The sequence below is a fragment of the Symphodus melops genome (genome assembly GCF_947650265.1).
Source record: "Symphodus melops genome assembly, chromosome: 18".
NCBI lineage: Eukaryota > Metazoa > Chordata > Actinopteri > Labriformes > Labridae > Symphodus > Symphodus melops.
In genome coordinates this window covers 7,039,607-7,051,605 of record NC_136708.1, presented here as the reverse complement: position 1 = coordinate 7,051,605, position 11,999 = coordinate 7,039,607, and the positions used below count along the sequence as shown (strand labels likewise).

The 11,999-nt window shown below is 46.9% G+C and overlaps 1 protein-coding gene across 1 annotated transcript; it reads right to left on the bottom strand.

Annotated features, from left to right (window-relative positions):
- Window positions 1–2,624: 2,624 nt before the first annotated feature.
- LOC306839810 (uncharacterized protein) lies at window positions 2,625–9,787 on the bottom strand. The gene is made up of 2 exons (XM_079368714.1): window positions 9,148–9,787; window positions 2,625–2,961 (listed from the first exon to the last, which is right to left on the bottom strand). The coding sequence occupies exons 1-2, from the start codon at window positions 9,578–9,580 to the stop codon at window positions 2,834–2,836; spliced, it is 561 nt and encodes a 186-aa protein (XP_079224840.1). The 5' UTR covers window positions 9,581–9,787; the 3' UTR covers window positions 2,625–2,833.
- Window positions 9,788–11,999: the final 2,212 nt, after the last annotated feature.

Below are 11,999 nucleotides of genomic sequence, written 5' to 3'. Positions count from 1 at the left end.
TGGTCCGATTCTCTTTACATTATATATGCTTCCTTTAGGTAGTATTATGAGAAAACACTCCATAAACTTTCATTGCTATGCAGACGATACTCAGCTATACATATCAATGAAGCCAGATTACACAAACCAGCGACGTAAACTAGAAGAATGCCTTAAGGACATTAGGACCTCGATGACCAGAAACTTCTTGCTGCTTAACTCAGACAAGACTGAAGTTATAGTGATTGGACCTAAGAACCTCAGAGAGACTTTCTCTGATGATATAACGGCCCTTAGTGGTATCAGCGTAGCCTCTAGTACCACTGTTAGGAACCTAGGAGTTCTCTTTGATTAGGATATGTCCTTTGATTCCCACATTAAACACATTTCAAAGACAGCTTATTTTCACCTTCGTAATATATCTAAGATTAGGCAGATCCTGTCACAAAATGATGCTGAAAAATTAGTTCATGCATTTGTTACCTCCAGGTTGGATTACTGTAATTCTATTTTAGCAGGGTGCTATGGTAAATCTCTAAAGACCCTCCAACTCGTCCAAAACGCTGCAGCTCGTGTTCTGACTAGAACTATAGGAAAAGGGACCACATTACTCCTGTATTGGTTTCTCTCCACTGGCTCCCTATAAAATCTAGAATAGAATTTAAAATCCTTCTTCTCACCTTCAAAGCTCTAAATGGTCAGGCACCATCCTATCTTAAAGAGTTAATTGTACCATACTACCCATCGAGAACATTACGCTCCCAGAATGCAGGCCTGCTTGTGCTACCTACAGTCTGTAAAAGTACTATGGGAGGTAGAGCCTTTAGTTATCAGGCACCGCTCCTCTGGAATCGTCTACCAGTCGGGGTTCGGGAGGCAGACACATTAGGTACTTTTAAGAATAGACTTAAAACTTTTCTTTTTGACAAATCTTACAGTTAGGGCTGGCTTAGGACCAGCTCATAGTTATGCTGCTATAGGCCTAGACTACCGGGGGAACTGGCACCAGGATCTCTTATCTCTCTGCTTTTATATCTTATTACTGCTTGTCACTATCTTTATGAGATGAGATGAGATGAGATTCAACTTTATTGTCATTACACATATACAAGTATAGTGCAACGAAATGAGGTTTGGCATCTCACCAGAAGTGCAAATAAGCAGAAAGTGCAAGAGTTCGTGCTAAATATGTACAGTGATTATAACATTTACAGATGTGGTTAAAGAAAGTGAATTATTAAGTATATATGGCTGGATGGATTATTGGGATGCTATAAATATAAATAAATGCTATAAATATAAGAGTATACAGAGGATTAAATATACAGATTAAGGTGCAGAGAAAATGAATATACTAATGTACAGATAATATACAGAATATGTACATATTATACAGATCAATAACTTACAGTGGTGATATGGACATACTATAATACAATAATGTGTGTGTGACCAGGAGGAGTGGTGGGGGATGATGGATGTGAGGTGATATGCAGGGGAGGGGGGGGGTCAGGAGGGGGCGGAGTTTGAGAGAGAGACAGAGTTCAGAGTTCGGGGGGTAGAGTTCAGTAGGGAGACAGCTCTGGGGAAAAAGCTGTTCCTCAGTCTGCTGGTTCTGGTCCGGAGGCTTCTGAAGCGCCTACCGGAGGGCAGGAGGGTAAACAGTCTGTGGGCAGGGTGGGCAGGGTGGGAGGAGTCTTTAAGGATGCCGTGAGCTCGCCACAGACAGCGTTTCCTCTGGACATCCTCAATGGCAGGAAGTGGACACCTTGTGATGCGCTGTGCTGTTTTAACCACCCGCTGTAGCGCCTTACGGTCCGTGACAGAGCAGTTTCCGTACCAGACTGTGACACTGCTGGTTAGGATGCTCTCAATCACACAGCGGTAGAAGTTCCTCAGTACAGCTGAAGACAGGTGTCTCTTCAGTGTCCTCAGGAAAAAGAGGCGTTGATGAGCCTTCTTCACCAGACTGGAGGTGTTAGTGGACCAGGATAGGTCCTCTGTGATGTGGGTCCCCAGGAACTAGAAGCTGGAGACACGTTCAACAGCCATCCCGTTGATGTGAATGGGGTTGTGCGTGCTTCCCTTTTCTCTCCTGAAGTCCACGATGAGCTCCTTCGTCTTGCTGGTGTTGAGAAGCAGGTTGTTGTCAGCGCACCAGGTGGCCAGATGCTGTACCTCCTCCCTGTAGGCCGTGTCATCGTTGTTGCTGATGAGGCCAATCACCGCTGTATCGTCCGCAAACTTGATGATGGTGTTGGATCCATGTACAGGTCTGCAGTCGTGGGTGAAGAGGGAGTAGAGGAATGGGCTCAGCACACAGCCCTGTGGTACGCCTGTGTTGAATGTGATGGTGGAGGAGCAGGTGTGTCCTGACCTAACATACTGGGGTCTGTTGGTCAGAAAGTCCATTATCCAGTGACGGAGGGAGGTGTTGAAGCCCAGGTCTCCAAGTTTAGTGTTCAACTTGGAGGGGATGACAGTGTTGAATGCTGAGCTGAAATCAACAAACAGCATTCGTGCGTATGTGTCGTTATTGTCCAGATGTGTGAGCACAGAGTGCAGCGCAGTGGAGACTGCATCCTCTGTACTCCTATTGCTGCGGTAGGCAAACTGGTATGGGTCCAGTGTGGGTGGGAGGCAGATTTTAAGATGTGCTAGGACCAGTCGCTCAAAGCACTTCATAATGATGGGTGTGAGTGCTACAGGGCGGTAGTCATTCAGGCCTGTCGGGCTGGAGTGTTTCGGCACAGGGACAATGGAGGTGGCTTTGAAGCATGCTGGCACAGCTGCTTGGGCGAGGGACAGGTTGAAGATGTCCGTAAAAACCCCAGTGAGCTGCTCCGCACATGCTCTAAGCACGCCCCCAGGGGTGCCGTCTGGACCAGCAGCCTTTCGGACGTTGATCCGGCTCAGTGCAGCGTGGACGTCTGTGGTGGTGAATGAGAGGGGCTGATTGTCTGCAGGAGGTCTGGTCGTGGTCTGCGTCTCCTTGTTGTATAACAATCCCCTTAATATTTTTAAGGTCACCGTTACATAATTAAATCAAAACCTACTGTAACTCAAAAGTGTCACTGGGTTAGGACCTTACTTTCCCCAAAATAAATCAAAAGAGCACTGGAGGAAATTAAATACAGGCTTTACTCCGTTTTTAACAAAAAACAAACCAAACGTCGTTGCCACAGAAAAGCAAATAATGTCCTCCTTTAACAGTCAAGGAAAAAATGTTCAAGTCCACTGAAAAGGGATCCGGAAGGGGAAAAAAGTATATTCCACAAAAAAAAAAAGGAAGCAAGAAAAAACCATTCGTTTGGCACTCACCGGTCTGGCGGCCTACTTCCTTTCCAAGATTGTCCAGGGTTGAATCAGGTCTCTTTTGGTGACGTCCGGTCCTCCCAACTCCAACAAAAAAACCCTGTCCAGGAGGAAACACCGCGACTTCCAAAAACCCCTATTCCCTCATCTTCTTCCAGTAAAAAAACCCCCATCTCTCTTCAGCCACACCGTTCCTCTGCTCACTCCTCACCAAAACAAACAAAATCCTCCCCAAACATTTCCCCCTCTCCCTTTGTTCACCTCTGCTCCGCCCCTTTCACACACCTGTGTATCCTTAGCTAATGAGGTCCTCACTCCAGGCACACAGGCAGGGAGAACACACACACACACACACACACACACACACACACACACACACACACACACAGCCCCACACACACAGGGACCTCCCTCACAGTAGTGGCCATGTCACAGACCCCCCCCCCCTGCAAGCGGCACCAGGGGAGAAGCCCCAAAGAAGGGTTTAACATTGACAACATTAATAGTGTCCTGTCTGCCCTTGTCGGCCGGCCAGTGAATCCTATAATTTACTGGCCCTAGCCTTTTCACAACCTGAGCGGGGCCTGACCATCGGGGGGCTAGCTTTGATGAAAAGTGCACCGAAGCATTGGACAGGGGGTGAGCCCTGACCCAGACCAGGTCTCCCTCCGAATACTGTGCATCTCTCCTTTGGGCATTGTAATACCTGGCTTGTCTGCTTTGGGCCTCCCCTAATCTTTTCCTCACCTCTTCCTTCATCTTATGCTGTCTTTCCAGAAACGGGTACTGGGAGTGTGCTGGGTTAGGGGCTTGGATTAACCTCTCCAGGGGTCCTTTAAGTGTCCTTCCCATCACAAGTTCAGAGGGGGTGTGTCCTGTGGATTCGTGCTTGGCATTGTTGATGGCAAATCTAAATTCTGGCAACCACTTGTCCCAGTCTCTGTGGTTGTCTTCGACATATGAAGCCATCATGGTCTTTAAAGTCCTGTTAACCCTTTCAGTAAGATTGGTTTGAGGATGGTAGCTGGTTGTCAGTCTTTGAACTACTCCCCATTTCTTACAGATATCAGAGAGTAACTGGCTGGTGAATTGTGGCCCTCGATCAGACACCATGTACTTTGGCACCCCCCACCTGGTGAAAATCTCATCTTTTAAAATCTGGCAGATTTTGGGGGTCTTACTGTCCTTCAAAGGAAATACCTCCACCCATTTGGTGAAGTAGTCCACAATCACCAGTAAATAGGCATGGCCCTTTTTGCTCCTCGGAAAAGGTCCCATGAGGTCCAATCCAATCATTACTCCAGCATCCTCCACCACTGTAGACTGGAGGTACCCTGCTGGCTTTGCGTTCCCAGGCTTGTATCGCTGGCAAGTACTACACAGCTTAACATGCTGCCACACATCTTTTCTAACAGATGGCCACCATGCCACCTCCAACACTTTCAAAAGGGTCTTCAGTCGTCCTAGATGAGCCCCGATGGGGCTGTCATGGAAATACTGAAGGAAATCATTGACCAGCGTTCTTGGCACAACCAACTGATACTTTTTCCCATCAGCCTGTGTGGGAATCGTTCTGTATAGAACACCCTGCTGAATCTCCCATCCTATCCTGTCAGCCTGCTTCGGACCTGGTACACTGTGGTTTTTTAGAGCTTGCACCCAGTCGTCAAGCTCTTGGGCCTGACCAATTTCAGCCAGTGTAATAGGGAGCTCAGTGGCAGGTTTTGTTGCCATGCATGCCATCATTACCATCTTTCCTGTTGGTTGGGCCGCTCTGGAGAGGGCATCCGGCACCAAATTCATGCACCCCTTCCGGTAACAGACCCGGAACTGAAATCTTTGAAGCCTCAGGGTCCATCGTGTTAACCTTGAGGTGGTCTTGGGAGTGTTGAAAGCCCAGGTCAAAGCCGCATGATCAGTATACACCACAAATGGCACACCTTCCAAATAGTGATCCCATTTCTCTACCGCCCACACCACGGCCAAACACTCCTTCTCCGAAGTGGAGTAATTGTACTCTGCACCTCTAAGACCTCGGGACGCGTAAGCAATCACTTTCTCTCCTTCTGGAGTGGACTGACTCAACACCGCCCCTAAACCCACTGCACTAGCATCTGTTAGGACCTGGAAAGGTAGAGAAAGGTTTGGTTGAGCTAATATGGGGGGACTCTGCAGGGCTGCTTTAAACTTTTCCATGGCCAACTGACATTCTGTAGTCCATTCCCAGTGTTGCCCTTTACGCTGTAAGCGGTTCAGAGGGGCTGCCAAGTCTGCAAAGTGGGGTATGAACTTATGATACCAGCCTACCAATCCTAGAAATCTTTTCAATGATGGAATGTTGGTAGGAACTGGGTAGTCTGTTACTGCGGCCGTTTTGGCCGGATCGATCTCCACTCCTTCTTTTGAGACCACGTGTCCCAGAAACTTGAGTTGAGATTTGAAGAAGTGGCATTTCTTCAGGTTTAAGGTGAGGTTAGCTTGATGTAATTTGCTAAAAACAGCATCCAGGTCTTTGAGATGTTGCTGTTGGCTGGGTGAATATACGATGATGTCATCAATGTACACGAAACAGATTACTCCCCGAAGGTCCCCCAGAACCCTCTCCATCAGCCTCTGGAAGGTCGCTCCTGCATTCTTAAGACCGAAGGGCATCACTTTGAACCGAAACAGCCCAAAAGGAGTGACGACGGCTGTCTTGTCTCTGCTGTCTTCTTCCATGTCCACCTGCCAATACCCAGACTTGAGGTCCAAGGTGCTGAAACACTCCGCTCCATGCAGAGACTCCAGAATATCATGGATCAGAGGCATGGGATAAGCATCCTGAGGAGTTTTGGAGTTTAGACCCCGGAAGTCCACACAAAACCTTGGAGACCCGTCAGCTTTAGCCGTTAGTACAACTGGAGCGCCCCAGGAAGAGTGACATGGTTCAATTATGTTATCCTTTAACATCCTCTCCACATGCTCCCTAATAATCTCCTTTTTCTGTGGGGACACTCGGTAAGCTCTGGACCGCACCGGAACATTGTCTATCGTGGGGATAGAGTGTTTAATGACTGTGGTGCGCCCCATCTGGTCTGAACAGACAGAGGTCCACTTCTGGACCAGAGGTTTCACCTCCTCAGGCAGACTTTCCATCAAGTCACAAAGCGTAGAGAGTTGCTTGGGGGGAGCTACAGCTTTAGAGAGGAAAGGCATAGCAACATACAGATAAACGCTGGAAGGCCTTGCAGTCCAGGTCTGCTGGCCTAACACCCGATTAAGGAACGGAAAGTATGTCCATTTTCCTTGGACCTTCAATCCATACTTGTGTTCCCTCACATTAATTTGAACCCCAGTTCTCCGCATGAAGTTCAAACCAAGGATCAATGGAAAGGCTAAATGGCGGTCGTCCATGATGTAAGTCTCCACCGCCCAGACAGAATTGTGCCAAACGTATGACAGCTTTATCGATCCTAGAGCTACATGGGCTTTTCCATCAGCTAAAACGAAGGGTGGTGAATCCCCTATGTCCATTTTTTCTCCTGGTCGGGCAAAGGTCTGCCATAGACTATGCTGTATTAAGGTGTAGGTGCTACCCGAGTCCACCACAGCCTCACCGGAGTATCCACGAATTTCTATGGGCACCACCAAAAGGTGGGGGGGTTCTACCTCAGCTATGGCCATGTGAATTGAGGGATGAGATGAAATTGTGTCTTGACCCTCTCTAAGTCTCTGGTTACTCTTTCTAGTTTTTGTTTTTTCTGGGGCTTTCTGGTTGTTCACTTTCGCCCAATATTCTTTTCTGGCTGCCCAGTCTCTTTCTACCATGGACCCAACCCTGACCAATTGCTCCACCGTGTGACAGGTACCCCGCAAACTGCTAACCAACGAGGGGTTACAGTTATTCATGATCCTTCTGACCATCTCAGCCTCTGCCATGTCTGGTTTCCACTTCAGGCATAGTGCCCTATAATCATAAGCAAAGTCCCTCAAACATTGGTCGGGAGCTTGGACCACACACCTTAATTTCTCCTCCACTTCAGTCAGATAGTCGGTTGGTAGAAAGGCATTCTGAAAAGCTATCTTAAAGTCTCTCCAGTTTTTCACTCTGGCCCTCTCTGCCATCCACCAACTCCTAGCTGGACCAGTAAGTACTGCGGTCATCGAAGCCACTAGCTCTGCATCAGAAAGGGGCCTCAGTGACAAAAAGTTTTCACACTGCTCAACAAAGTTGAAAACATCTGTTGCATCCCTATCCTCACCAAAGGTTGGAAAAACAATCTGGACAGGAGGCTTTCCATAGGCTGAGTGGTGCCCAGAGGAAGCCCCCAGGGGAATCTCACTTACATCGAGTGACCATCTTGGAACTGCATGCCGGGCTTGGGGAGTACTGGTAGTCTTAAGCTTACTCAGCTCCCTCCTCCATTTTTCATCCCTCCTTTGCATGCAGTCCACAACTGCCTTTTCCAGCTGCCCGATGGTTCGATTCATGGTTTCCTCCAAGGCTTCAAACCTTTGGTCCACATATCCTCTGAGGCTCTCCTCTCTACTGATGACGCTTTCACTGAATGCTTTGCAGTCGTCCTCTAACTCTCCAACCTTGTTTTGTAGGATTCGCATGGTGTTGGTAATTTCCTCAGTATCCAAGGCAGTCACTGTGAGGTCCATACTCCCATCCTCCTCATCTTCTTTATCTTCTCGTCCTTCTTCCGCCAAGTACATATCACTTAGCAGGGAAGAGATTTCTGCGACTGGCTCTCTAAAAGTGACAAAAGGACCCGGCAGCAAGGAGGGAGGGGACCTTTCCTGTCTAGACTGAACCTGAACCAACTCCTCTGATCTGTCCTCTAACTCCACCTCTTCAACGCCAGCCATCCCAATGTCTTCTATTCTCAACCCCAAATAAAATCTAATATCAAACACAAATGTCTGTCCCTAACTCAGTTACAGTAGGCCCCCATACTGGCCACCATCTATAACAATCCCCTTAATATTTTTAAGGTCACCGTTACATAATTAAATCAAAACCTACTGTAACTCAAAAGTGTCACTGGGTTAGGACCTTACTTTCCCCAAAATAAATCAAAAGAGCACTGGAGGAAATTAAATACAGGCTTTACTCCGTTTTTAACAAAAAACAAACCAAACGTCGTTGCCACAGAAAAGCAAATAATGTCCTCCTTTAACAGTCAAGGAAAAAATGTTCAAGTCCACTGAAAAGGGATCCGGAAGGGGAAAAAAGTATATTCCACAAAAAAAAAAGGAAGCAAGAAAAAACACTCACTCACTCACCGGTCTGGCGGCCTACTTCCTTTCCAAGATTGTCCAGGGTTGAATCAGGTCTCTTTTGGTGACGTCCGGTCCTCCCAACTCCAACAAAAAAAACCCTGTCCAGGAGGAAACACCGCGACTTCCAAAAACCCCTATTCCCTCATCTTCTTCCAGTAAAAAAAACCCCATCTCTCTTCAGCCACACCGTTCCTCTGCTCACTCCTCACCAAAACAAACAAAATCCTCCCCAAACATTTCCCCCTCTCCCTTTGTTCACCTCTGCTCCGCCCCTTTCACACACCTGTGTATCCTTAGCTAATGAGGTCCTCACTCCAGGCACACAGGCAGGGAGATCACACACACACACACACACACACACACACACACACACACACACACACACACACACACACACACACACACACACACACACACACACACACACACACACACACACACACACACACACACACACACACACACACACACACACACACACACACACACACACACACACACACACACACACACACACACACACACACACACACACACACACACACACACACACAGGGACCTCCCTCACAGTAGTGGCCATGTCACAGTTGTCTCTATCGAAACGAGCATAAAAGTGATTTAGCTCGTTCAGGAAGGAGACATCTGTGGTCATCGGGGTGGAGTTGCTGGGTTTATAGTCACTGATGGCCTGGATGCCCTGCCACATGCGTCTGGGGTCGGAGTTGGAGAAGTGTTCCTCTACCTTCAGCTTGTAGCAGTGCTTGGCCTTGATGATGCCCCTCCTCAGGTTTGCCCTGGACACGCTGTAGGCCATTGCATCACCTGATCTAAAGGCGGTGTTGCGGGCCTTCAGCAGGAGACGCACCTCCTTGTTCATCCATGGCTTCTGGTTTGGGTACGTGGTGATCTGCTTCCATGTTGTCACACTGTCGATGGTGGTGTTGATATAATCCAGCACAGAAGAAGTGTAGGTGTCAATGTCTGTGTGAGAGCCCAAGGTAGCCTGAGAGGCAAACATACTCCAGTCTGTGTGATGGAACTTGTCCTGAAGTACAGAGTCTGTCCCCGCTGGCCACACTTTAATTGTTGTCACTGATGGCTTCACACGTTGGATGAGTGGGGAGTACTTGGGGATGAGGAACAAAGAAAGGTGGTCTGACTGTCCCAGGTGGGGGAGGGGGGTCGTGGTGTAGGCTCCTGCAATGTTAGTGTAAACATGGTCCAGAGTTTTGTTTCCTCTTGTATTACAGGAAACATGCTGGTGAAATTTAGGGAGCACTGTCTTTGAGTGATTAAAATCACCTGCAACTATAAATGCAGCCTCCGGGTGAGCAGTCTGTTGAATACTAATGGCTGTGTAAAGTTCCTTCATAGCAGCTTTTGCATCTGCATCGGGGGGGATGTAAACTGCAGTTACAATAGTGGAGCTGAGCTCCCTTGGCTGATAGAATGGTCTACATTTAATCATGAGAAACTCAATGTTAACTGAGCAGTGTCTCCCAATAATGACAGAGTCTGTACACCAAGTTTTGACGCAATGATTGAAAGCGCAACGCATCACCATCTGACCAATCAGCGGTCAGATGGGCCGGCAGGCAGTTTTTTGCAGGTAGAGAGTAGAGAGAGAGAGAGGGCTTCCAAACGTCAATATGATTCTGGAGCTAGCAAAAGAAAGAAAAAGTCCAAACAAGAAGAGGCTCGTGCTTCACTTGAAGGTGGGTATGTTGTTAAAATAAAAAAGAAAACGACTCAAAAACATTCATTATGTCTTTAATTAATAATGTGTTTTTGTTTCTTTTTTCAGACAAAGTATTAGAGTAGATGTAGCTCTTTTACCTGACATTTTCGGCGAATGTCTCTCGCCTTCTTCAGAGTCTCACTGACAGCGTGTGACGTGTCAGCCGGCAGATATTGACAGCCGGCACCTGCGGCACACCCAGCAGGGCTGTCAGATCCACCGGTCTGACCACGGCGGGGGGACGCAACGGGCCTGCCTGGGGGGTTGTCGGGTCTACTCGGCCGACCACGCCGTTTTGGCGTGGGCGTGGTCAGACCGGTTTTAACCCATAAGGACCCACCGCGACAAAGGTGTCTCCACCCCTTTAACCCTAATGGGCAGGTCTTTAAAGTGCTTCAATCTTCATTTTTTACTCATAAAGTCCCTAAGTGACATCAACTTAAATTCCTGGTGCAGTTATGTGCCATCATTGGTTTACCATTGACCTCACTTCCAATATGGCTGTGCACCAGGTTAACCCATGAGGCAAATCCAGCTAATTTTGGAAAGCTTGATTTGTGTGTTTCAGGTATGTTTGAACCCACAAAATGATGCTTTTGTTAAAACAACCTGTTATTTCATACATTAGACCGGTTTTTAATATAATATTTTGACAACTTGATATAAAACAAGAAGAGAGAAGATCGCTGTTACAAATATGTCACTGCCGGCTTTTACTCCTAAAATAATCATGGAAAATCCCATGTGACGTATTTGTCACAATCAAAGAAAATGGGAGAAAATTGTTCAATAGCTTAAGCCCATTCAATAATTTTTAGTCAATATATTCTCTAAAGTTGAAGCCAAAGAATATTCAAATAAATATGAACAAATATTCTCATGTTAAATTCATTAAAATAATTAATAAAAATGTATTAAGAAACTTTTTATGAAAAGGTGTAATTTCCATAAATGTAAGTTGGCATTGAAAGAGACGATTAGTTAAACTAACAAGTAAGTATGTTTTATCCTATTTTAATCCAATTTCATTTATAATTTGTTTGTAGTATGAATAAAAAGAAGCAGCAATACAGTCTTCAGGATGCTCTGAATATCATCACGGGAGATGACAGCGATTTTGAGGGATGTGCAGATAGCTCAGATGAAGATCTTGATGACCCTGATTATACCCCCAACAAAAAAGACATGGAGACTGATGAGTCAAGTTGTACTGGTGATTCAGGCGGTGGTGAATCCATTCATGATTTGGATGAACAGCAACCAAGCATGAACCCAAGGCAGCCAACGAAAACTGTCCAAAGAAAAGAAAAGGTGTTGGGGGCCAGCCAGGATGGCAAAGTTCAGGCTGGGTACGTTTGGAGAACTACGACAAAAGACTCTATATCCCAGCATGCCTTGCAGGTACTTCCAGAATGATTTGCCACACCTAACACATAGGTGTGAAGTCTGGGAGGTATAAAACCGGCCATGCGCCTTCTCTCTCTTTCAAACGTCGTATGGCGACGTCCGAGGATACCCCATCTGCTTCCTGTTTCACAACACGCTTCTCTTTGTTGAAAAGTTTTGGCGCGCAGCTAATCCAAGGCCTTGAAGCATACCGACGTCCTAATTTCCGAGCCTAGATCATCCACTTGAACGCATCTCAAAGAAGAGCGTCTTAATTCTCCCGTATTGAAACGGTATTGAGAGAGACTGTAAG